General features: G+C 37.6%; 3 protein-coding genes across 3 annotated transcripts; 2 read left to right on the top strand and 1 right to left on the bottom strand.

Annotated features, from left to right (window-relative positions):
* Positions 1-6,727: 6,727 nt before the first annotated feature.
* LOC118273344 (uncharacterized) lies at positions 6,728-18,279 on the top strand. Its single transcript, XM_050695773.1, has 12 exons — positions 6,728-6,991; positions 7,386-7,604; positions 8,074-8,197; positions 8,682-8,863; positions 9,637-9,744; positions 10,183-10,322; positions 15,237-15,483; positions 15,709-15,921; positions 16,435-16,558; positions 16,794-16,978; positions 17,382-17,489; positions 18,054-18,279. The coding sequence occupies exons 1-12, from the start codon at positions 6,763-6,765 to the stop codon at positions 18,194-18,196; spliced, it is 2,022 nt and encodes a 673-aa protein (XP_050551730.1). The 5' UTR covers positions 6,728-6,762; the 3' UTR covers positions 18,197-18,279.
* Positions 12,374-15,092, bottom strand: LOC118273538 (uncharacterized). The gene is made up of 6 exons (XM_050693267.1): positions 14,786-15,092; positions 14,348-14,560; positions 13,932-14,055; positions 13,288-13,472; positions 13,027-13,134; positions 12,374-12,578 (listed from the first exon to the last, which is right to left on the bottom strand). Exons 1-6 carry the CDS (start codon positions 15,006-15,008, stop codon positions 12,436-12,438), a joined length of 996 nt encoding a protein of 331 aa, XP_050549224.1. The 5' UTR covers positions 15,009-15,092; the 3' UTR covers positions 12,374-12,435.
* A 2,769-nt stretch (positions 18,280-21,048) lies between the features above and the next one.
* LOC126910636 (procathepsin L-like) lies at positions 21,049-24,179 on the top strand. Its single transcript, XM_050693263.1, has 6 exons — positions 21,049-21,312; positions 21,608-21,820; positions 22,352-22,475; positions 22,711-22,895; positions 23,301-23,408; positions 23,952-24,179. Exons 1-6 carry the CDS (start codon positions 21,090-21,092, stop codon positions 24,092-24,094), a joined length of 996 nt encoding a protein of 331 aa, XP_050549220.1. The 5' UTR covers positions 21,049-21,089; the 3' UTR covers positions 24,095-24,179.
* Positions 24,180-25,001: the final 822 nt, after the last annotated feature.

The following is a 25,001-nucleotide window of genomic DNA, read 5'->3' as shown; positions in this document are numbered from 1 at the left end:
TAAAATATTTCTTTCATAAATTCTGACAATTGAATTCTCGAAAAATACAGCGAGTGGTGGCGATTTGAATTTTTTGTGCCTTTGTAAGGCTAATGTCCGACAATTGGGTCCATCGAGCCACGTTGAGCCCATATTTTGCGCATCTCTGCCCCCGTTTGGTCCGGCGGGTGCATGGCCGATTCGCATGAAAGAGCGCATTGTGATGCGACAAGTAGTTTCGGAAAAATATACCACCCCGTAACTGGCACTAATTTGTACAGGGACGGGTTTAGGGATACGTTCTAATGGTTCGAAGTTGTAATGTTGGTGTGTTGAAAAGTTTTATTTTCAAGTTATTAAAGTTCATTATTATTGGACTTTTTTATTACGCTCCGTCATTTAATTGGTAATTAAGAAAACTTGAAAGTACCTAGTTAGTAGTTAATTATATTTTATGTAAGTTTTGTTGTTTACTGAGTCCTAACAGGGTTAATGTGCCACTTGCCATGGTATTGTTGCATCTTATTTATGTCCGTGATGGCATTAAAGAGGCTTTGAATAGAACCTTTAGTACTTACTTCTTTAGTCTTTGACTGGTAATAGAAAGCCGTTGAAAGCAAAGCCTATGCTAACGTCGTTTCTTCGTGACCCCATGGCGCATTTGTCGAAAGATGTTAAATTTAAACTAACTCTAAACAAATGCTGATATTTGCTTAGTTATTATAATTTGAAGATTATTATTTTCATTATCAATTCTAAGAATATTCTAACACCTAAACACAATAAAGTATCAGTCAGTACATTTTAACCCAATACTGAAAATCCCAAATCCGCCTCTGCACACCAAGGTGCAACCCGTTGCAAAAACAGTCAGAAATTGTCCAAAAATTCTAAACGTGATCAAGTCATTGTGTGCGCACACCCGCCACAATGGGACACAATGGCCATCCTTAGCCACTCTTTATTCGCAACAATGCCACTTTTACCAACAATACAAACACATTCAGTACCATACAGATTAGTGTCACACCCAAAAATCAATCAATTTTCGACTTTTAAGTTTACTACATAGATTATAATTTTATTTCTCGCAACGAGGTGATTTGCAACATTTTTGTGATGGTGTCGTATCCATCGCGTGTTTGCTATAGTTGTCATTGTTACCTACACCTATTGTCGCATTGTTCGTGATCCATTGAATGCGATCAATGAGAAACATTTTAATATTACTAAATTATAAACGTCTTCCGTGATTTCTACGAGGAAGATGGCAGTGGAGTCGCCCACGCTACTTTTTTAAACTTCAAACTTTTTTCGTTAGATCATTCCAGCTATACATTTCATTTACTACAAGCCCCACTGTAATAATTTACACTATACTTATATATTTGTTTCATGGTTAGATTAAACTCAGAAAAGAAAGCTTTAGCATATCTATTAATGATTGCTGAGTGAGTTAGTAGTTAGTAGAACATTACATGTTCTAATATTCCTGGGTAATTATAATGGTCATTCAGTATGAAGTACTAGTATCGATTGTAATATTTATCAATTTTCCTTTTTTATACTAATATTTTATTATGAAGTTATTTGAGCGCAGATGCAATATCCAGAATTAAACAAAATTATTCTGCAAACGACTCCACATCTTTCCCTATCCACCCACGCAAACAATTTATTGCAATTCGACCCTGTCCCCACATGCATTCATACGTCACCGGTGCACACAAACACTATCCCTGCACGACACATCCGGGCCCATACAACACCATACACCTCGCACAATGTCTTTGCCTCACCTTTATTCTATTTCATCACTTTGTTACATATCTAATTGTTACCTTTTACTATCTTTAGCATACAATTTGTCAGTTTGCTTCCCTTCATAATCATCATCCGGTCAATATTTCCACTGATTGCACAATTGAGCCCTCTGCCGGAAGTTAAGTGGTCGAATTAAATTGGTCTGTGTCCACATAATGCAACAATTCTTTGGAATTAGCAGCATGCTTGACAGATGTCTCAATACAAAGTGGTGCAAGGTGTCAAAGGCTTCTGCTAAGTCTGAGAAGTACTTGGAATTCTTTGGGCAGTTGCAATTATTACTGTTATTTTGGAAACCAAGAGTACCATCATAAGATACAAGGTAGGCGTCGTCTAGTGTGGTAAAAGGGAGAGATCTTATATTTTTCAATATGAAACAAACTAAGGTGAAAATAAACTAGGTACTTAATTTCAAGGATTTTAACATTCGAAAGCCCAAAGTATTTTCTTCAATCTTGAAACTAAAACTAAAGTTTTGTAGCTGTAAATATGAGACTAATGAGTTTGTTAAAGAACATGTTGGTTACCTTTGAAAACAGTCTAAACAAGAGCAAGGAAAGCCATTTTTAAACTGAAGCAAAGTTTTGTAACTAAGGGAAAACACACATTGTCACGAAACTTGAGAATTTTCTTTTCATTCAAAATTATATTTTCAGCATCAAGTTTTTTTCTTTATGAAATTAATCTCAAAATTAACGTTTTTTTTTACTTCAAAATGGCGACTTGTGGGCTTACTTTGTTGTGCTAGGCTTCTTTGGAAACAAACAGGAAAGAAGTTTTACAAACCAACAACTTAACTAAGTAAATTAACGATATGTATGTACAGTTGTACATGGTTGCTTATATAAATGTTTTTTTCTACTATAAATATAAACAGATCTTTCCTCCTTACATTAACGGAGTAATAATACATACATAGGCTTAAATGTATTTAAATACTGCCAAACTTTGAGATATATATCTGAATCGTAAAAATGATGAAAAAACCAGTTAAAGCCAGCATTTTAGTCAGTTAACTGGTCATTCATTGACAAATTACTAAGTAAACAGCTGGTTACCGGTATTCTTTCATTGCTAGTCACAGAGCTACCGCAGTAGTCCGAAAAATAAAAAGGAACTACTTATTCTCTTTATCTAAACCTGAAGTTATTTAAGCCTTCCTCTCCATAGTAAGCGGTATATTTGAGCCACTGGAGATTTTGTTAAAATATCCCTTATCTGAAATTCATTCACAAATATTTACAATTGCGGATTTAATTTGTGACAATACATGCGACCGTACCGCGGTTCATTCATGTCCTTGCATTCAGTTTCATTCATGTTTGTCCTGGGTCTAAGTGTTACGTTTCTGTAATCCTGGTATTGTCCAGTCGTTTGTAGACTCATTCATTGGAACTTGTATTCGGATGAGACTATCTCTGTTTGAGATCTAATCTCGAATATCGTCTGATTTTGTGTGGACTGCAGCCGTGGGACTAGTAAACAAGGATCTGTTTCCATGTTTAGTGTTCATGCTTTTGTAGATTTCTGTATATTTATTGTCATTTACCGCTTCACAAAATTGTTTAGGTACTCGTATACCCAGTTTCTTTCTGTTCACACAATTGGTAAAATTAATCATTATTAAAATCAATGTAAGTCCAAAATGGTTAATTTCATTAAATTATTTTTAGTGTTGCCTTTTAGCATAGCTATCGTTTCATTGAGAAACGATTACAATTCAATAAAGGCGTATTCATATTTTAACTAACTGCTTTTGCATTCAGAACCTAATACATTATCAATAACTTTTAAAAGATGCACAGTTCATTCATTAACATCAAATCTCTTTTCAAGCGTTGCTTTTCGAAGAATACCATTTTGAAGTACGTTCAATTCAGTTGCAGTTTCACTCAAAACATCATCGGCTTCCATTCGTTTGTCTGCAGCATCAGACATAGCGGCACCAGGCTTATCCTCATTGTTATCCAAAGTTTCATTAACATCCTCTGTAATCGTTTTTTCATTGGAAACCTTTATACATTTGTGTACGTTGAAGTGTAAACTTCGTATTGTATTCAAAGTCGGATTAAGGAAGTTCGTTTGGGTTGATTTTTTTATATGTAGCTTCACTTTGAGTTACCGATTTGTTTAAAGAAGCGTGATAGAATGCTGTGAATTGACTGGAAACCGGGATTCAATAAACAATTTGCAACGTAGTATTTTAGAACTACATTACAATAGCAGTCAAAGATTTGCTTTCTACTACTGAACTGAACTTAGTTAGTTTAGGTAGTACAGTCATTCTTAGTTTCTTCAGTTGAATCTCTCGTTAATATTTCCATTGAGAGAAAAATACAATCGAAATAAAGATAATAATAAAGTGTTCTTACTTCGTCAATCACGAACCTATCATGAATTTAAATCGAATCAAATTTAAATGAATTTCCAGGATCCAGATAAAAACCGACAAAGCCGACATTGACAACAAGCTTATCCGCATCCAATATACACTACCATTTTGTGTGACGTCATTCAAAATTACCCAACCGTGATCATCTAGTCGAGTGACAAAATTAATTGGTTAAAGCCACAATAAAGTGCGTTACACACGATGGGAACACAATGCTAGCTATTGAAACCCGGATTAGTTGGTGCCCGCTGCGGACAATTTTTCGCTTGTGAGAACACAGCTTTTGAACAGTAGCTGTTACATGATACTCTTATTAAAATTAGATCTATTCGGTGGTCATTCCGATTAGATTGTTTTGTTTCTAACTAGAATTTCTAATTAAATCAATTATGATGCGATTGTGGAGGCTCGACTTTAAAGCTCAATAAATAATATGGGAATTTGTAAGACTTTTTTTATATTAATGTAGTTTGGTAGCGACAAATCTACGACCTGCATGATGATAAGCAGACATTGAAGTCTAAGTACACTGACAACACCAGAAGTGTCACAAATATGTTGAGGACCTTGTAGAAAACTGGTAAACTGCATTGTTACCAAGATGGAGGAGTCTTTCAGCAATACATTCAAACATCACAACTGCAATAAAAAAATATGTCAAATAATCGTGCTATCCCTCTCGCATGTAGGGCGTGCCATATAAGTGCATCTCTGTCCCTTACAACAATATTAAAAAAAAAAAAACAAAAAATTTACACAATTAACCATTAACAAATGCGTTTATTAATATACACATGACACCAGGACCCAAAACAACAATCTGAAAATCACACAAAATATTGTTTCCTGCGGGATTAGAACCCGTGCCACGTGGCGCAACAGCCTGTTACCCAACTACTACGCTCACACAGGCCAGAGTCCTGTATCGCGCTATTAAAGTTATCCTGCCGTTTAGCACGGGTGCGTTATTTCGCGCGCCATTCATGGGGAGTCCGTTTCTACACAGTGAAACAGTTGTTCAGGGGTGGAGCTGTTCTAAATCCACCCCTGGTGATGAAGCAATACGCTTTGCCGGAGGAGCTATTGTGGAATCTGACGCCTAGGCGAAGCGGTGCGCCTACAGGCCAAGTCGGAGCCTTAATTGGCTAATGTCGTAAAGACGAGCGGAATAGAGTCACCAGTCAATGGGACTCAGTTGAACCGAGGCACATGTCCTCAACCCCACTGCTGTAGAAGATTCGACTTCCTTTTGCTATTTTTTTATTATTATTAAATTTTAATTTATTTATTATTAATTAATTGTTAATATAATTATATTAGTAGATTTTTTTTTAACGTTGATAAGTCTGCGTTTGGCTACCAACCCGTTTATTACCAAACGATGTGGCCGAGGATGGAGCACACAGACTTAGAAAGTACCTATTTACTCTGACCTTGAAAAGACCCGGGTTGTATTTCTCAGGAAAAATAGCGTGGTCAAAAGACCGCGAATTAATTTCCCCCAAGATTTTAAAATCAATGATATTCGTTAGCCATCATACCTTTTGTTCTGCAAACAGGGTAACAGTGCCGCTCCTGGGCACCTACAATACTAGAATGGAGTTACAAATGCATGTCCGGCCATTTAAAGAGTTAAGTATTTGGGTATAGGGGATTTGAGGATTGAAGAGATTGGGAAGATTGAGAAGAGAATTGGCTACTTACCTACTAGTCAAATTCAATACTTTTTTCGAAACGTCAAAAACGATATTTTCTATGAACTTTGTATGAAATAGTGCGTTATGACGTCATAAGTTTTTGACGTCAAATAGCAGACTTATTTCTAGAAATTTAGCTAGAAAAAATCGAAAATTAAATAGTTCATCAAATTTATGAATGAAGTGTGATTATTTTTTAATATTTTATTGTATCGAAAAGTTGTAATAATTTATTTTTGATCGAGGATAGTACCCAATTGGGCTTCCGTAATCCTCCTACTTATTTTTTTTTTTATATTACATATTTCCAAAGCTGAAACGGTATTACAATATTATCCAGTACATACAGAAAATGTTAAGATTTTTTTAAAACGTTTTCCTACTCTAGTATTTTGTTCTGTGTCGTGGTTTCGTTTATAAACTTACAAAGTTCACATACATATGACACCTAAACCCGAAACAACAATTTGTGGATTACAAAAAGAGTTGCTTTGTGCGGGAATCGAACCCGCTACACGTTACTTAGCAGCTGGTTGCCCAGCCACCGCGCCAACTGTGCAGTCAAGTTATAATGATTTCACTGAACTACACACATAATTGTAAATGTACGGACAAAGAACTTAATATCTATAATCTTTTAGGAAATTATGTACGTATGGAATGGAATTCGATAAGAAAATATAATAATATCTACAAAACAATGAAAATAAATTATCTAGAAATGACAAATATTCATAAAAAAATATTGCACTTAACGCAAATTATTTCATACTACAGAAATATTTGTCAAATACTTCATATTAGAAATACATATAAAAAGCCTGACTTTCTTAAGGAAAATCAGAATTGTGCTTGCTACATTACGTGACAATGTCTCCTTTTGTGTTAGTATTCAGTGCTTGCTTGGTGGCGTGTGCGCAGGCGGCGCGGGTACCTCTGTTTCAGGCTGAAGATGCGGCGGAACACTTCGAGCGCTTCATCCAAGAACACGACAAACAATACGCCAGCGAAGAGGAGAAGCAAGCCAAGTTTGAAGTCTTCAAAGACAACTTGGAAAAGGCTAACGCTATGAACAAGCAAAGCGAACATACTACATTTGGTACGTTACCATTCTATTCTTACTTACTTGTCATTACCATTTTTAAGTGTGGGAAAGCCATACTTCTGCACGAATGGGCCGGCTCGACCGGAGTGATACGACGGCCTCATAGAAAATCGACGTGAAATAATTTAGGAATTACAATGAGGGTAGATGACTAATCTTTATTTTAATGTCCGTTTTGTAGATTATTTTTTTATTTTTTTATTCTTATGGAAACAAATAATTTTGAAGATAAATTGATTTGAAATGATATCCTAAACTTTGATACGTTTTATCTAAGCATTGTTGTCTTATATGACAAAATTAAAAATACGTATCTAATATCTTTTCATTACCTAACTGGACAAAATTGATTTTTAATTTTCACACCCCGTCATCATCCCTATTTCAGGTATAACTCGTTTCATGGATCTCACCGTGGAAGAATTTGTCAGCCTCCACACAGGATTGAAGGCAGACTTCAATCTCACTGGATCATGTAGCCCAGTGACTGATGCGCAGCTCCCTTATGTCAATGTACCAGAGTCGTTTGACTGGCGGGAACAGAATGCAGTTACTAGAGTCAAGAACCAGGGTTCGTGTGGGAGCTGCTATGCATTCAGTGCAGCTGGTAAGTGAGATGTACCTACACAATATTTAATGATTTTATTTTTCTGTAAGTAGGCTACAAAAGTGCATATTTACACGACCAAAATAATATAAAAAATATAGATTATAGCAAACGGACTACTCTGAGAAGAAATGCCGAAATAAACTCAGAGGTCATAATGTAGAACCCTTTTAGTTTTGATGTTCCCTTGATGAAGACACCGATCAGTATACTTAGTACGAATTTGCTTTACGTTGAACGAAAACGAACTGAGAGCGCGTTCGACGATGTGATTGGCTGGCGTGAATGAACCAACCAATCAGAGCACTAAAACGCTCTCGTTAAATGTAAAACAAATTCGTACTATGGATACTGACCCAAGAATCACCATGGACTTTATAATCTAAATAATCACATTATTTGTTATACTAACTAAAAATTAGTTTTTCATACTGTTAATGGGATTAGCGTTGATTTGTAAATGTTACAGGCGCCGTTGAGGGCCAATATGCCATCAAATATGGTCAGTTGGCGGAATTTTCCGAACAACAGACTGTAGATTGTGACACAGCGTCCTACGGATGTAGCGGTGGTCTAATGGCCAATGCATTCAGGTACATATTATTATACCTTCTACTTGTTAATTTTAAATATTCTATGATTAGATTTTATTTTGTTTGCTTTCGTATAATATTTTTTTTACTTGAAGCAATCCACAGTTTTCCTTTTTACAGTGCTTCAATTGGAATCATAATATCGTCTACTATCGAGAATTTATAAGTATATCGTAGCAATAGATTTATAAGTATACCCCTAGGGGTAGGGAGAGGTGTACATAACGGCACGTAATGCTACTATACAGTGTACACCCACTTTTCACCATTTGCATTAGCTATAAGTCCCATGTTATAGAGGGTTTGCCTATTGCCATATACTGGACAGAATTCTAGACTCCGTGCTACTACTGAAAAATTTTCGAAAAACCGATAAATTTGCTTCCATTAATACCTTACCGAGAGTCGCATTTGCGACCATTCGTCCGACGAGGAGGTCTTTATGAGTATAATGTTTTTTTTTAATATATTTTTTATTTCGTAGTGCTATGATATCCATGGGCGGTTTGGAGTCAGAAAGCGACTACCCCTATGACGGCCAGGCAATGTCTTGCCGATTCCAAGCTAGCAAGGCGGCTGTGAGGCTGACTGGCTGCAACAGCTACCAGCTCAGCTCACAAGAGAGGCTTAAGGAAATAGTTGCCACCGTTGGACCGATATCCATTGGTAAATAGGATGAAGTTTGTCATTGTTACACTTACTGACTGACTGCTGATTATAAATTCCATTAATCTGGTTTTTTTAGTACAGTCATTACGAATTCTTGTGAACGAAATATTATATTTCCATATAATATAACTTTACATATAATAGCTAAGCTGTGAAACTACTTGACCGTTTCCAATGATACAAAGCCATGTTGCTGTGCTACTAAAATGTCCCATCCACAAAGTAGTTATGGAAGCCATCCATAGCATGCATCTTTCCTTATAGAAAACCGTTTCGACCAGTGCTAAGCTATATGTACCAATGAATATGATTGGTGGAAGCCAGACGCATCAACGTAACATTGTACATCTCTCAAAAACACCCGTACACGTGCAAAGAACGTACCCATACACGCCATCCACGGTGGTATTACTAATATCTGGGGGCACGGGAGTGCCCCCGCCAAGACGAGCCAAGCGAAGCGCAAGGACACTACCTACCTTTTCTCGAAGCGGTTCGTCGTATTTTTGAACGTTTTGCTATTCGTCATATGGGCTTGAGCTTAAAAGTCTATTCAATCTTTTAAACTCTTTCCGTGCGGCCGACTCGCTAGTTACGTCCACGGTTTGCACGCCTACAAACTTCGCTCCACACTAGATCTGATTACTTTTTGACAGTGCGAGCCATATGATCTCGTCTTGGCAACATTTAACATGTAATGTTTTTGTTGGGATATTTATGTATTTCTCTTGAATATTACACGAATAAATGGTTCTCTTCCTTATTTATAGCTGTGCAAGCAAAAGGCTTCCAATACTACAAGGGCGGTGTGATGGAAGACAACCTTTGCAATATGGGCGAAGTTAACCATGCTATTCTTCTAGTGGGCTATGGAACAGGTAAGCAAAGACTCTGGTACTTGATATAAATAGCAAAGGATACAAACGAAAAAAATGTTTCACGGTCGTGTGTTGAGTAAGTAAGACAAGGAGTAACCACATGTGCACTTAGTAAATGTTGCTCCTTCTTGGCTGTTTTAAATCATTTGTTTTAGGGAGCGTTCCTTAATGAAGTAACTTTTTAATTGGCATGGTCACTAACACTAACATTAGAACTTGAGACGGGATATTAATGTCTATGAGTTATATTTCGGCACTGTTACAAGCGCTATGATTACGAATGAACTGGCGCTTGACTGTTTAATGTAGTGCCACTAATGAAATCTAATGGTACCTAAAGAAAAGCGTTGTATTCAAATCTGTTCTTTACCATTTGGTGATGATTAGATACAGACTTAAAATGACTGAACAGTTGGTTAAAGATCTGTATTTTTGCAGAAAATGGAAAACCATACTGGCTAGCCAAGAACTCATGGGATACCAAGTTTGGTGAAAATGGCTACATCAAGTTCCCTCGTGGGGACAATTATCACTCTTGTGGTGTAATGAATTCTGGAATGGCGTCGCCTATCATCGCTTAAAATTAATCAGAATTTCAAAAAAACGACATTAATCTCCTTTGAATGATAATAAATATATTCAGCAATACTATGTTTGTTTCTTTTTGTGAACCGTAAAATCTTAAATATAATTAAAACTGGAGCATGTGTATTAAACAGATACTTATTCATTTACACGTGGTAAAGGTATAATTAATGTAGACATATTACACAGAATCACACAAGTAATATAGGATTGGAAGAAAAGCAAATATGAAATTGAAAATAGATTAGACAATTACACATTGTGTAGAGATATCACATAAATAAGCTGAAGACGTTATCACTATACGCATTAGGATACATAGCTGCCATTGACAGAAAACTTAGATAAGTATTCGTTTAGATAATACAATAAAGTAAAATACTACTACGAAGTACGTAATAATGTATTGAATTCTCAAAAACTCAATATAGAAACAGCTCATACAGCTGATGAAAAAAGATACCTTGTTTAGATAAACTGTTTAGAAAATTAATTATTTAAAAATGACGACGGTGATGAAGATTAGAAGGGGAATATAGAAAAGAAACCAAAAATTGTTGTTTATAATATTAGTAGGTAATATGGTCATAAAATACATAAAGTAAACAAACTTGACTAAATGATAGTACAAGCTACGTGGATTAAAGGACGTGTGGGACTGTGCTCGGAGTCTCTCAGACACATCGAACCTGTAACGAGGTAATTCAGTAGAAACCTAACATCATCATTTCCAGGGAACCCTGGGTTGGGTTAGTCATTGGGTTGGTCATCCAAGACACTCAGTTACCAGATGAAACGCAGTAACATCACAAGTACGTTAGTATTCTGTGAGGTGAAGCTTCGAGCCGGCCCATTGAGTTTCATTAACCAGTGGGGCTCTACCACCTTCTAAATCCTTTGACAAATATTGGAAGGCTTTTCATCGATTAACGTACTTTATAAACAGCCTGTGACTGACCACTAGTTACTTTATTCTTCTAACCTTATCTACGACCAGAACCAGACCTATGCGTACGCGCGCCTCAAAGAGCCATCAGACCACCACAGATGAGCCCCAGTAGAGCGAATGCCTGAACCGAAGCTGCGGAATGTCTGGCGGATTTACAGCTGATATTAATATAAGAAATCTTATCAGATAGGTACTGAGACTATAGGTTTAAAAAGGGATACTTATTTTTAAGGGAAAATGGTCAACATGATCTACTGAATGCATATATACAGTACAAAGAGACTGCAATTTCCACATTAGATAATTTCAAAGTAAGATAATCTACGGAGAGAAGCTTTTTAAATGAACTTCTTCATATATTCGACTCTTTCCCTTAATGTGACTAAATAAACTAGCTAATTTAGCTATTTTTTAATAAGTACTACAATCGCCTCCTCTGTCTATCTTTATATATATAATTCTTCTGTAAGTGTGTATGTCACTGAACTACTTTTAAACGACTGGACCGATTATGATGAATTTTTTGTGTGTGTTCAAGGGGATCTGAGAATGGTTTAGATTCACAATTTTGTCCGCTGGACAATGATTTTTTGATTATTTTTTAATTTATCAGTAGTTGTTGATTTTGGAATGTTTTACATTGAATCCGACAGACGGCGCTACCATCGCAGTGTTAAATATTAATGACGTTAGATATTGTCATAACATTTGAATAACAATTTTCATCAAAAAGGTCCAAAATGTTTTAGCTTATCAAAAAAAGTTTAAAATTTTCAAATTAAAGACAGGACAACGTCTGTCGGGTCCGCTAGTATCATGTATATTGCGAGTCCTGGTGCCGCTGACAAGTGCTGAGCTGGACCACCGAGGTGGTTTTAGTGGGATAAAATTCCCATACTCCCTAGTCTTTCTCCCCAAAAAGCTAGACGCCTTTTTGTAGGCTTCCCCCGTCATAGAAAAATACCTTTAACAAGCTTTGCTATTATTGGATTTCATTCACTATTTAATGATATACATTATTAGCTATTTTGTAGCATAATATGTAAAACATAGTTAGGTATAGAAACAATTATATTTCAAAACAAAAGAAAAACGTGTAATTTCAACCTTTTTTTTATTCTTGTATGATAAAAGATACAAATTTCAGTTTCGGAGCATTATTCGACTATAGCAGTACACATCGCGTTGTTCAGCATCTTGCAAGAGAACGAATCCTCACCTCTGACCACTCTGAAATAACCCTTTTCACCAAAACTTTCTCCCCAAGAATTCTTGACGATCCAAAATGGTATATCTTTCTCTGTAAGGTAAATTGAAAATATTCATGAATACGCATGAATGGGCCGGCTCGACCGTTGTGTGAGTGAGGTTACCGGAGGCCCAATTCCCCCCTTCTTAAAATTCCCAACCCCCAAAAGGCCGGCAACGCACTTGTAACGCATCTGGTGTTTCAAGCATCCATGAGCGGCGGCGATTGCTTACCATCAGGTGATACGTCTGCCAGCCTACCGGCGTGTTCCAAAAAAAAAACATATAATTCCATAAGTACCTGCAACTTATAGAAGGAATGTTTTTGTAGTTATTTTTTATTCCCATTTGCTAGCTGCTGGACTGCGTCGTCGGCCCAGGGAATCATTCGATTTTAGTGAACAATTATCAAATAGTTTTCGGTGTAAAAAAAATTCTCAAAACAGTATGTCTGGTAATTTCTGGTTATTCTGTATTAATACATGGTAGAAGTTTCTTACCTACGCCATAACCCACAAGTAGGACTCCATGGTTGATGAAACCTTTATCGCATTGTTCATCCGAGAGGATTCCGCCTTTGTAAGTTTGCAAAGCCGTGCCTTGGATGGCTGTACACAAATAATTTTATTTTAGTCTCATTCCTTTATAAACCCAAATAGACTCATAGTTCCTCAACAAGAAAAAGTTATGCAATATGCATTCTGTGTTGGAAACACAGCCCAATCTTATTATATAAAACTAGATATTAGTATTGAAGATACCTATAGAGATGGGTCCAGTTTTGTAGAGCAGTTGCTTCAGCTTCTCTTGAGAGGTCAATTTGAAGGCAAGACAATCTGACAATGTTACCTTAGCTTTAGTGACATCAAAGGAACATGCATCCATATCATTTTGTTTGTATGGATAATCGGCTTCAGTTTCGATACCTCCTGTATACATTATATCCCTGTATCAGAAAAAAATATTAATGGTTAATACTAAATTGAACGAGTCATTGATAGCTGACTGACTGAAGAATAGAAATTAATTATATTGGAAAATCAGCAACAATAATAAATAAAGGGGTCAAGCATTTAGCAATTTTTTTATTCGTGTTTTTTTTTTAAGTAAAAACGTTGCCCCGCCCTAGGATTTTCTCCTGTGTCGTGGGTGCGTTTACAAACATACAAGTTCACATACACAGACCCGAAACAACAATTATTTGTAAATCACACAAAGAGTTGCTCCTTGCGGGAATCGAACCCGTTACACGTTGCACGGCAGCCAGTTGCCCAGCCACCGCGCCAACCGTGCAGTCTTCAATTATATGACTCAGTCAATTATATGACTATCATGTAATGTTGACTGTGGTTGAATCAAACTGATATTTTGGAACAGTATACAAATATGTACGTGTGACATTTACTGTAAGGCGAGGCTCATTAATCCTCCATCGCACCCTTCGGTGTCCATTACGCAGTCTACAATTTGTTGCGGAGACAAGTCGACGAGTTCTTTATATTTCATGGCGTACTGACCCTCAATATTACCTAAAATGTAACGTACATTCAATATTATAACATGATAAAGAAAAAAATCGTAATGAAACTAAAAACAGAGTCGTTTTTGTTTCTTGCTAGCTTATTTATTTTCGCTCCTTATTATGAGCAACGTAAAGATGTAAAAATTACCACCGATAAATAGGAACTGTGATGATGCAAGAAATATTACATTATTATTCGAATCCAACACAATTTTCAGGCCTGTCGTGTCCCATAATTTAGCCAAGAGTACTTTTGGGCTGATGTTGACGATGAAATTAATAAAGAAATAAAACCTCACCAACTGCACTGAATGCATAGCAACTGCCACAATCACCCTGGTTCTTAACTGATGTCACTACTCCATGATCACGCCAGTCGAACGACTCCGGCACATCATCATCAGGAATGTAATCATCAGGTGCATAATCGCAGCCAGAATCAAAGTCCTGACGAAGACCTGTATATACTGCGGTAAATTCTTCTACATCCATGTCCATGAATTGGGTTATACCTGTAGGAAGAGGAAATTGTGTCATGTAGTAAAGGACATTTATGGTACTCCTGGTTTGGGTAAAGAATTATTAGATTTTCTACGGATAGTTGGCACTACGTCCAATGGTCATATGTAACAGTGCGTATTTCTACTCATAACACAACTGGAGAATAGTAGGCATTACAGTAGAAGGTGACCAAACAAAAGAAAAGCACACAATATGACCAAATGCTCAAAACTTACCATGGACAGCATGATCGCTTTCTTTGTTCAATTCGTTAACTTTCTTCAAATTTTCAACGAAAATTTTGAATCTGTATTGTTTCTCATTTTCATTTTCGTATTCCCTTCCGAACTTTTCAATGAATTCTTCGAAGTGGTATTCAGCGTCTTCGATGTCGTACGTATATGCGGACCAAACGGCCGAAACGGCCAACCCGAAAAAATAAATGAAAATCGGAGACATGACTGTTCGATACTTCTGCCAACCACCACACAATCATGTGTTCTAAGTCTAAGTGAATCTAGTTTACAAACAAAATTTCTACATAATCGGAAATATGTATCGGAATTTTCTTTTAATGGTGTTTTAAAATTCTTTGTCAGGAATTCCTCTGTTATCAACTATGCGATTCTAAATATTAAATGATTATGATAATTGTGTGTATATAACAGGTTCACTTAGAGCACATAGTTATCTAGTGGTTGGCAGAAGTATCGAGCAGTCATGTCTCCGATTTTCGTCTGTTTTTTCGGGTTGGCCGTTTGGTCCGCATATACGTACGACATCGAAGACGCTGAATACCACTTCGAAGAATTCATTGAAAAGTTCGGAAAGGAATACGAAAATGAAAATGAGAAACAATACAGATTCAAAATTTTCGTTGAAAATTTGAAGAAAGTTAACGAACTGAACAAAGAATGCGATCATGGTGTCCATGGTAAGTTTTGTCATAAAGTGTGCTTTCCTTTTGTTTTGTTCACCTCCTATGTAGTGCCAACGATCCGTAAAAATCTAATCTGGGCCACTACCGTGCCCAGCCAAGTCGACCAAAAAAGCGGCACGGCCGTACCATCCTTTTGTCGTAGCCATTCATAATTGTCTACTCAAACCAGGAGTACCATAAATGTCCTTTACTACATGACACAATTTCCTCTTCCTACAGGTATAACACAATTCATGGACATGGATGTGGAAGAGTTTACCGCAGCATATACAGGTGTTCGTCTGGACTTTGAATCTGGCTGCGATTATGCACCTGATGATTACATTCAGGGTAATGATGCGCCGGAGTCGTTCGACTGGCGTGATCATGGAGTAGTATCATCAGTTAAGGACCAGGCTGCTTGTGGCAGTTGCTACGCATTCAGTGCAGTTGGTAAGGTTTCTTTACTAGCTTTTACCCGCGACTTTGTCCGCGTGGAATAATATTTTCTGGCAGAATTTGGGTTTTTGAATTAGTCTTCTCCAAATTATATTATTCTACGGCTGCAGTTAACGTTACCAGAATCGATTCGGTATCTAAGTTACGTTTAACTCAAACTATCGTACCGATTTTTTGTGAAATAGGTTTAGTGGCTTAAAAGATAATGGATCCCGGGATTTCACCGCATAGTTCCCGTTCCTGTGAGATTTCCGGGATGAAAACTATTTTATGATATTTTTTGTGTTTTAAACCATATCTATACCGAATTTCATTAAATCTAAATTTGATAAAACGGGTTTAGCAAAAATCCTGATCGATTTAAAATAACAAAGAATTAATGAAAGTACTTTCTTAGGGGATGCATTCAAGTCTAGTGCTTTGGACTATGCGTAAATATATTATTATGTCAGCCAGTCCTTTGAGTTACATATATTTTGATAATATTAAATTTACGTTACATTTTAGGTAACATTGAAGGTCAGTACGCCATGAAATATAAAGAAGTCGTCGACTTGTCTCCGCAACAAATTGTAGACTGCGACTATGAAAACAGCGGGTGCGGTGGAGGATTAATGAGCTATGCCTTTCGGTAAATATCACACGTATATACAATGTCAAAATATTTCAAAATATCAGTTTGTGTCTACTACGTGATAGTCATACTTACAATTTGTAACTGCTTCCCTTCACCTTAATTAAATGAACCTTAAGGTATACCTTAGTCCATTACATCATTTGGATTTTAACACATCTTGCATCAGGTTTAAAACTATCAATGTCTCATTAATTTTAGTATCAAACATTAATCAATTCTTCTGATTCAGGACTATAAAGAAAGTAGGAGGTATCGAAACTGAAGCCGACTATCCATACCAACAAAGCGAATCGGATTCTTGTCAGTTTGATGTCAGTAAAGTTAAGGCAAAATTGTCAGATTGTGTTGCTTTCAACTTGACCTCTCAAGAGCAGCTGAAGCAACTGTTGTACAAAACTGGACCCATCGCTATCGGTAACTTGAATACTTGTATCAAATTTTATTTCATAAGGTTTGACACACCGACACAGCTACACAGCATTCAAATAGCATAACTGTTTCTTGCTGAGGAACTGATATTTAAGACCCCCGATTCTAACGTCCTTTCTCTCTCTCTCAAAACCTATCAACGGCAGGCACCAGTGTGACTGTTTTCAGGCTATATGTACTTTGTAACGTAACTTACCACGCAGAATTATAAGTTTGAAATTACCGACCATTACATTAAAAAATGGTGATTAATGTACCCTATGTGAGTAGAGGCCTTTGGTCAGCAGCAGGGGCTACTTACAAGCTCTTGATGTTATGTATCTATGTATGGGTGAGTCAATTTGGGTTTATACAAGGAATGAGGTAAAGTATAATTATTTGTGTACAGCTATCCAAGCCACGGGTTTGCAAACTTACACTGGTGGAATCTTCCATGATGAAGATTGTGACAAAGGTTACATCAACCATGGAGTGCTACTTGTGGGTTATGGCGTAGGTAAGAAACTTTAACCATGTATAAATTCTCCAGCCCAGTCCAATAGACCAGTACTCGTAACCAGACTATACCAGCCCACTTTACAAACCGAAAATTATTCGAGAATGCTATATATTACCAAAATCGAACCGTCCCCTCGGGCACCAACAGCTCAGCATCTAGCTAATGGGATTAAAAAAATAACTCGACATGGTCTAGTTTTATACCGGATTCATTTTGGTGAGTGCGATTGCAAAACTTGATTTCCCCTAGTCCTTTCCATCATCGAACCACAAGACAATCGACGAAGCGACATGGTGGATATCCCACCCACTCGCAAGAAGCGCTTCGCTTCAAGCCTGCTCGTGCGAACTGCTACGTGGGAGTGGAATTCTTTACCGGAGTCTGTGATTCTAGATGGGTATAATCTGGGTGTCTTCAAGTCCCGAGAGAATAGGTTGCTCATGGGCAGACGTGCTTAATTGTAGGACCGCTTTATCGGTTACCACCAGGAGAGATAGTGGCAAAACGTCGATCCATCAAATGTAAAAAATAAAGTATTAATATTTTCATTTTACCTTACAGAGAAAGATCAACCATTTTGGATCGTCAAGAATTCTTGGGGCGACAAGTGGGGTGAAAAGGGTTATTTCAGAGTGGTCAGAGGTGACAACTTAAACTCTTGCAAGATGCTGAACGATGCGATGTGTTCTGCTATCGTCGCGTAATGTCCACCAGAAATGATTTGTATGTTTTAACATAATTATTCATGTTCACTTATAATACTTATAAATAAAAGATATTGCAATTATCTGTTTTTTTTAATTACCTATTGGAAAGGATTTTATTTGATTTGCTTTGCGTACATAAAAATTACAAAATGATCTACCTCCATAAACCCCAATGATAGGAAACCCCGTGAAGAGATTTCGATAGTTACTCGAGCGCATTAAATTAATGTACGGAGAATACTTAAATATACTAACAATATACCCAATCTAGATAGAGGAGATGCACCACATTCACCGCATAAAATTTAAATTGTGGGTACTAGCTGGGAAGCCCACAAGTGGAATAGTGTATGACGAAATGACAGATACCCGAAAACAGTTTAAGTCTAAATTAAAATCATGCCAAGACCGACAAGAACAATTAAAAATGAATAATCTTGCTTCTAATCATTCGGCTAAGAAATTTAAAGATATTTGGAAAAATGTAAACCGTTTAAATGTGAAAACAAGCCACCCGGTGAGCGTTGGCGGCGTGAGCGATCACAAAGCTGTTGCTGACATGTTTAAGGAACAGAGGTCATCCATAGGTCTGTCGTCAGGGAGTTGTGTTCGCGATGCGGGTGCCGCTATGACTGAGCGTAAGATGTTATTTTCTGCCAAGTGTATCAGAAACATAATAAATAATATGCAACGAGGAAAATCGCCCGGTCATGACGGCCTCAGCATGGGACGTTTTAAATATGCTGCTGTTTATTTTATTAAAAAAATAGGACGGGGTCTCATCTGACAGGGCTAACTACCGGCCCATTTCACTGGCCACCACCGCAGCCAAGGTAATTGACAGCGTGCTTAATGCGAACCTCATAAAAATAGTCCACCTGCACGATGCCCAGTTTGGGTTCAGAGCAGGGCTATCTACTGAGAGTGCCATTTTAAGTCTGAAGCATGCTGTCGGGTACTATACAGCCAGACGGACGCCGGTATACGCCTGCTTCCTAGATTTGTCAAAGGCCTTCGATCGTGTCCATTATGACCTACTGTGGGACAAGCTGGGCAACGCGGGTGTGCTGGGGGAGTGTATCTCTCTTCTAAGGTTTTGGTATGCAAACCAGAAAAACTATGTGAGATGGGCGGGGGCGCTGTCGGATGAGTATAAATTGGAATGCGGCGTTAGGCAGGGTGGGTTAAGCTCACCTCTATTGTTTAACATTTAAGTTAACCAGCTTCTCGAGCGGCTCAGTAGCACAACATGTCGGCTACCATAGTGATGGAACTTGTTTTAACAATATTAGCTATGCAGACGATATGGTGCTGTTGAGCCCCTCCATAGGCGGGCTGAGGAAACTCTTGGGTATTTGTGAGAAGTACGCGGAGGTGCATGGGTTACAATATAACACCAAAAAGAGTAATTTTAGTTTTTAAATCAGGCAAACAACAGCCAACCAATGTGCCTCCTGTATTTCTCAATGGAATAGCCCTGGAGCAGGTTAAAAGCTTTAAATACCTTGGTCATATAGTGGTTAGTGACCTCACGGACGATGACGACACGTAGGACATTTCACCTGCATCCACTTGTTCCCCGCGACTCCACCTAGTAGAAGGTCTGCCCACGTTACGTCTTCCGGTCCGCGGTCGCTACTCGATTACTTCCCTGAGCGGCCATCTTTCCTTCGAGCGACGTGGTCTACCCATAGCCACTTTAGCCTGCATATTTTGAGACCTATGTTTGTAACTCTGGTTCTTTGGCGAATTTCCATATTTCAGATTTTCGGTACCCTATGTCATCACAGGCATGTCAACACACTCTGGTGGTACATCCTGGTCTTCAGACCAGCGGGATTTTTAGGTACCCTACGTCATGGCACACATTATCCTCCATTTCATGTGTCTGTCCGTTAAAATGAGACAGCCATTTATTTCCGAAACTGTTGAGTACATAGTTGAAACTTCTAGGTTGATGTATTCTGGTAACCTACTATTCAGAATTAAATAAAAATTAATAATTTTTAATAATTAATTCGGATGTCACTCCATCCGTGTCCGTATTCAAAGCCATTTTTTCAGCTAACTGTCCGTGATGGTGTCTATGGATAGTTAAAACTTGTAGGTTAAGGTTTCTAAAACTATTAGAATTTCGTCAAAATCAATCGTTTAAAGACTTCCAATGGAATGATTAAAAATTAGTGTCATCTAACTTTTAAAATAAGTGGATAGGTCTTGATAACATTATTAGTTTTTAAGAAATAATACATTTTCAAAAATGCTAATATAACTTTGTCGTTCACACAAGCACGGTGTAAAACCAAGTTATTTTATAACTTTTATATTATATCATTTGCTTACTGCTACGGAACCCTTCATGGGCGAGTCCGACTCGCACTTGGCCGGTTTTTGATGAAAAGCCTTCACGTAACTTCCCGGAGGTTGCCCATCCGAGTTAGAATCTTCGGGCGACCTCTTTCTCGAAGTTGGACCTACCTAGCTTGATAACCTGACATTGTTCTGACATTTTTTCTTTTTTTGGTTCCCAACTTGATACACCAGAGAACAGGTAGAACGGTACAGTACAGTTCCCCGCAGGAAGAGTAGGCAAATGTAATCCACTCTATTTAAATGGACCTTTATAATATATGCTCCTCCTTAGCCATTAACCATCATAGATATTCGAATGACATTCGGTACCAACGTGCACGTTAAAACAGCACACAACGATATAAAAATATTTAAAATTTTCAATATTTAAAATCGTTTCGTTGATAACACAGGAATTCCTCACAAAAAATTTTAAAACTCATTAAAAGAAATGCCGATACATATTTCCGATTATGTATATATCAGGTGCACTTAGAGCACATAGTTGTCTAGTGGTTGGCAGGAGTACCGAGCAGTCATGTCTCCGATTTTCGTCTGTTTTTTCGGGTTGGCCGTTTCGGCCGTTTGGTCCGCATATACGTACGACATCGAAGACGCTGAATACCACTTCGAAGAATTCATTGAAAAGTTCGGAAAGGAATACGAAAATGAAAATGAGAAACAATACAGATTCAAAATTTTCGTTGAAAATTTGAAGAAAGTTAACGAACTGAACAAAGAATGCGATCATGGTGTCCATGGTAAGTTTTGTCATAAAGTGCGCTTTCCTTTTGTTTTGTTCACCTCCTATGTAATACCTACTATTTTCCCGTGGTGTTACGAGTAGACGTATGCACTGTTATATATTGTTATCCTTGGATGTAGTGCCAACGATCCGTAAAAATCTAATCTGGGCCACTACCGTGCCCAGCCAAGTCGACCAAATAAGCGGCACAGCCGTACCATCCTTTTGTCGTAGCCATTCATAATTGTCTACCCAAACCGAGAATACCATAAATGTCCTATACAAAATATATAATTTCTTCTTCCTTACAGGTATAACACAATTCATGGACTTGGGTGTGGAAGAGTTTACCGCAGCATATACAGGTGTTCGTCTGGACTTTGAATCTGGCTGCGATTATGCACCTGATGATTACATTCAGGGTAATGATGCGCCGGAGTCGTTCGACTGGCGTGATCATGGAGTAGTATCATCAGTTAAGGACCAGGCTGCTTGTGGCAGTTGCTATGCATTCAGTGCAGTTGGTAAGGTTTCATTTCTTTACTAGCTTTTGCCCGCGACTTTGTCCGCGTGGAATAATATTTTCTGGCAGAATTTGGGTTTTTGAATTAGTCTTTTCCAAATTATATTATTCTACGGCTGCAGTAAACGTTACCAGAATCGATTCGGTATCTAAGTTACGTTTAACTCAAACTATCGTTGTACCGATTTTTTGTGAAATAGGTTTAGTGGCTTAAAAGATAATGGATCCCGGGATTTCACCGCATAGTTCCCGTTCCCGTGAGATTTTCGGGATGAAAACTATTTTATGATAATTTCTGTGTTTTAAACCATATCTATACCGAATTTCATTAAAATCTGTTGAGGGGTTTGATAAAACAGGGTTTAGCAAAAAATCCTGATCGATTTAAAATTAACAAAGAATTAATGAAAATACTTTCTTAGGGGATGCATTCAAGTCTAGTGCTTTGGACTATGCGTAAATATATTCCTATGTCAGACAGTCCTTTGAGTTACATATATTTTGATAATATTAAATTAACGTTATATTTCAGGTAATATTGAAGGTCAGTACGCCATGAAATATAAAGAAGTCGTCGACTTGTCTCCGCAACAAATTGTAGACTGCGACTATGAAAACAGCGGGTGCGATGGAGGATTAATGAGCTATGCCTTTCGGTAAATATCACACGTATATACAATGTCAAAATATTTCAAAATATCAGTTTGTGTCTACTACGTGATAGTCATACTTACCATTTGTAACTGCTTCCCTTCACCTTAATTAAATGAACCTTAAGGTATACCTTAGTCCATTACATCATTTGGATTTTAACACATCTTGCATCAGGTTTAAAACTATCAATGTCTCATTAATTGTAGTATCAAACATTAATCAATTCTTCTGATTCAGGACTATAAAGAAAGTAGGAGGTATCGAAACTGAAGCCGACTATCCATACCAACAAAGCGAATCGGATTCTTGTCAGTTTGATGTCAGTAAAGTTAAGGCAAAATTGTCAGATTGTGTTGCTTTCAACTTGACCTCTCAAGAGCAGCTGAAGCAACTGTTGTACAAAACTGGACCCATCGCTATCGGTAACTTGAATACTTATATCAAATTTTATTTCATAAGGTTTGACACACCAACACAGCTACACAGCATTCAAATAGCATAACTGTTTCTTGCTGAGTAACTGATGTTTAAGACTCCCGATTCTAACGTCCTTTCTCTCTCTCTCAAAACCTATCAACGGCAGGCACCAATGTGATTGTCTTCAGGCTATATGTACTTTCTAACGTAACTTATCACTCAGAATTATAAGTTTGAAATTACCGACCATTACATTAAAAAATGGTGATGAACGTACCCTATGTGAGAAGAGGCCTTTGGTCAGCAGCAGGGGCTACTTACAAGCTCTTGATGTTATGTATCTATGTATATATGTGAGTCAATTTGGGTTTATACAAGGAATGAGGTAAAGTATAATTATTTGTGTACAGCTATCCAAGCCACGGGTTTGCAAACTTACACTGGTGGAATCTTCCATGATGAAGATTGTGACAAAGGTTACATCAACCATGGAGTCCTACTTGTGGGTTATGGCGTAGGTAAGAAACTTTAACCATGTATAAATTCTCCAGCCCAGTCCAATAGACCAGTACTCGTAACCAGACTATACCAGCCCACTTTACAAACCGACAATTATTCGAGAATGCTATATATTACCAAAATCGAACCGTCCCCTCGGGCACCAACAGCTCAGCATCTAGCTAATGGGATTAAAAAATAACTCGACATGGTCTAGTTTTCTACCGGATTCATTTCGGTGAGTGCGATTGCAAAACTTGATTTCCCCTAGTCCTTTCCATCATCGAACCACAAAACAATCGACGAAGCTTCTTGGTAGATGTCCCACCCACTCGCACGAAGCGCTTCACTTCAAGCCTGCTCGTGCGAACTGCTACGTGGGAGTGGAATTCTTTACCGGAGTCTGTGATTCTAGATGGGTATAATCTGGGTGTCTTCAAATCCCGAGAGAATAGGTTGCTCATGGGCAGACGTGCTTCACTGTAGGACCGCTTTATCGGTTACCACCAGGAGAGATAGTGGCCAAACATCGAATGTATTAATATTTTCAATTTACCTTACAGAGAAAGATCAACCTTTTTGGATCGTCAAGAATTCTTGGGGCGACAAGTGGGGTGAAAAGGGTTATTTCAGAGTGGTCAGAGGTGACAACTTGAACTCTTGCAAGATGCTGAACGATGCGATGTGTTCTGCTATCGTCGCGTAATGCTAACCAGAAATGATTTGTATGTTTTAACATAATTATTATCATATTCACTTATAATACTTATAAATAAAAGATATTGCAATTATCTGTTTTATTTTATTATTGGACTTTTCCAATTTGATTTGCTTTGCGTACATAAAAATAACAATATTATGTACCTCCATAAACCCCAATTGGAATGATAGGAAGCCCGTGAAGTGAATTCGATAGTTACTCGAGCGCATTAAATTAACGCACGGAGAATACTTAAATATACTAATAATATACCCAATCTAGATAGAGGAGGCAGTTTCATTAGAATAAATGGAAAGAGTTGAATACATAAGGAAGTTCATTTAGATTAGATTTGTATAGTTGAACACAACATATACCTGTTTTCTCTCCTTAAGGTATGACTCACTAAATAATATAAAAATCGAGTCTATAGGTTTAAAACTGAATAAAGTAATGAACATCTTCCCTTATAATGTCCCTCTTTTAACCTGTAGTCGCAATATCTGACAGGATTTGACCAGAATATCTTAATTATACCTATTTTGATGCCCTACATCCTAGATGTGTACCTAGGAGTATTCTCTTTCGCTGAAGAACTAAAAAATAATTAAAAACTTACTGGTGGCAACTTTGAATACCAGAAATAGTACCATGTTGAGAATCTGCTTAGTATTCCTTCCTTTCCTGAGAGGACGACTCCCTGAAAATGGAGGTGAGATCAAATATTGGTTACATCATCATCATCATCAACCGAGAGACGTCCACTGCTGAACAAAGGCCTCCCTCTTAGTCCTCCACGTAGAAAGGGGGGGGGGGTTGCCATAATCCCCACGCTTGGCAGGCGGCTTGGGGATCGCAGTTGGGTCACCGATAAATTTTGAGAATGCTGCTGCCCATTCCTCGGTGGTTGGTC

Source organism: Spodoptera frugiperda, chromosome 1, assembly GCF_023101765.2.
Source record: "Spodoptera frugiperda isolate SF20-4 chromosome 1, AGI-APGP_CSIRO_Sfru_2.0, whole genome shotgun sequence".
Classification (NCBI taxonomy): Eukaryota; Metazoa; Arthropoda; class Insecta; order Lepidoptera; family Noctuidae; genus Spodoptera; species Spodoptera frugiperda.
This window is presented reverse-complemented; position numbering and strand designations above follow the sequence as displayed.

What these genes read in the sequence shown, in the direction of transcription:
- LOC118273344 (XM_050695773.1), top strand. Translation starts at nt 6,763, where the DNA reads ATGTCTCCTTTTGTGTTAGTATTCAGTGCTTGCTTGGTGGCGTGTGCG. An exon ending in CTAATGGCCAATGCATTCAG is followed by an intron (nt 8,198 to 8,681) that starts GTACATATTATT and finishes TTTATTTCGTAG; the next exon opens with TGCTATGATATCCATGGGCG. An exon ending in AACTGGACCCATCGCTATCG is followed by an intron (nt 16,979 to 17,381) that starts GTAACTTGAATA and finishes ATTTGTGTACAG; the next exon opens with CTATCCAAGCCACGGGTTTG.
- LOC118273538 (XM_050693267.1), bottom strand. Translation starts at nt 15,008, where the DNA reads ATGTCTCCGATTTTCATTTATTTTTTCGGGTTGGCCGTTTCGGCCGTT. An exon ending in AAGCGATCATGCTGTCCATG is followed by an intron (nt 14,561 to 14,785) that starts GTAAGTTTTGAG and finishes CTCTTCCTACAG; the next exon opens with GTATAACCCAATTCATGGAC. An exon ending in AACTGGACCCATCTCTATAG is followed by an intron (nt 13,135 to 13,287) that starts GTATCTTCAATA and finishes ATTTGTGTACAG; the next exon opens with CCATCCAAGGCACGGCTTTG.
- LOC126910636 (XM_050693263.1), top strand. Translation starts at nt 21,090, where the DNA reads ATGTCTCCGATTTTCGTCTGTTTTTTCGGGTTGGCCGTTTCGGCCGTT. An exon ending in CTATGCATTCAGTGCAGTTG is followed by an intron (nt 21,821 to 22,351) that starts GTAAGGTTTCAT and finishes GTTATATTTCAG; the next exon opens with GTAATATTGAAGGTCAGTAC. An exon ending in TTAATGAGCTATGCCTTTCG is followed by an intron (nt 22,476 to 22,710) that starts GTAAATATCACA and finishes CTTCTGATTCAG; the next exon opens with GACTATAAAGAAAGTAGGAG.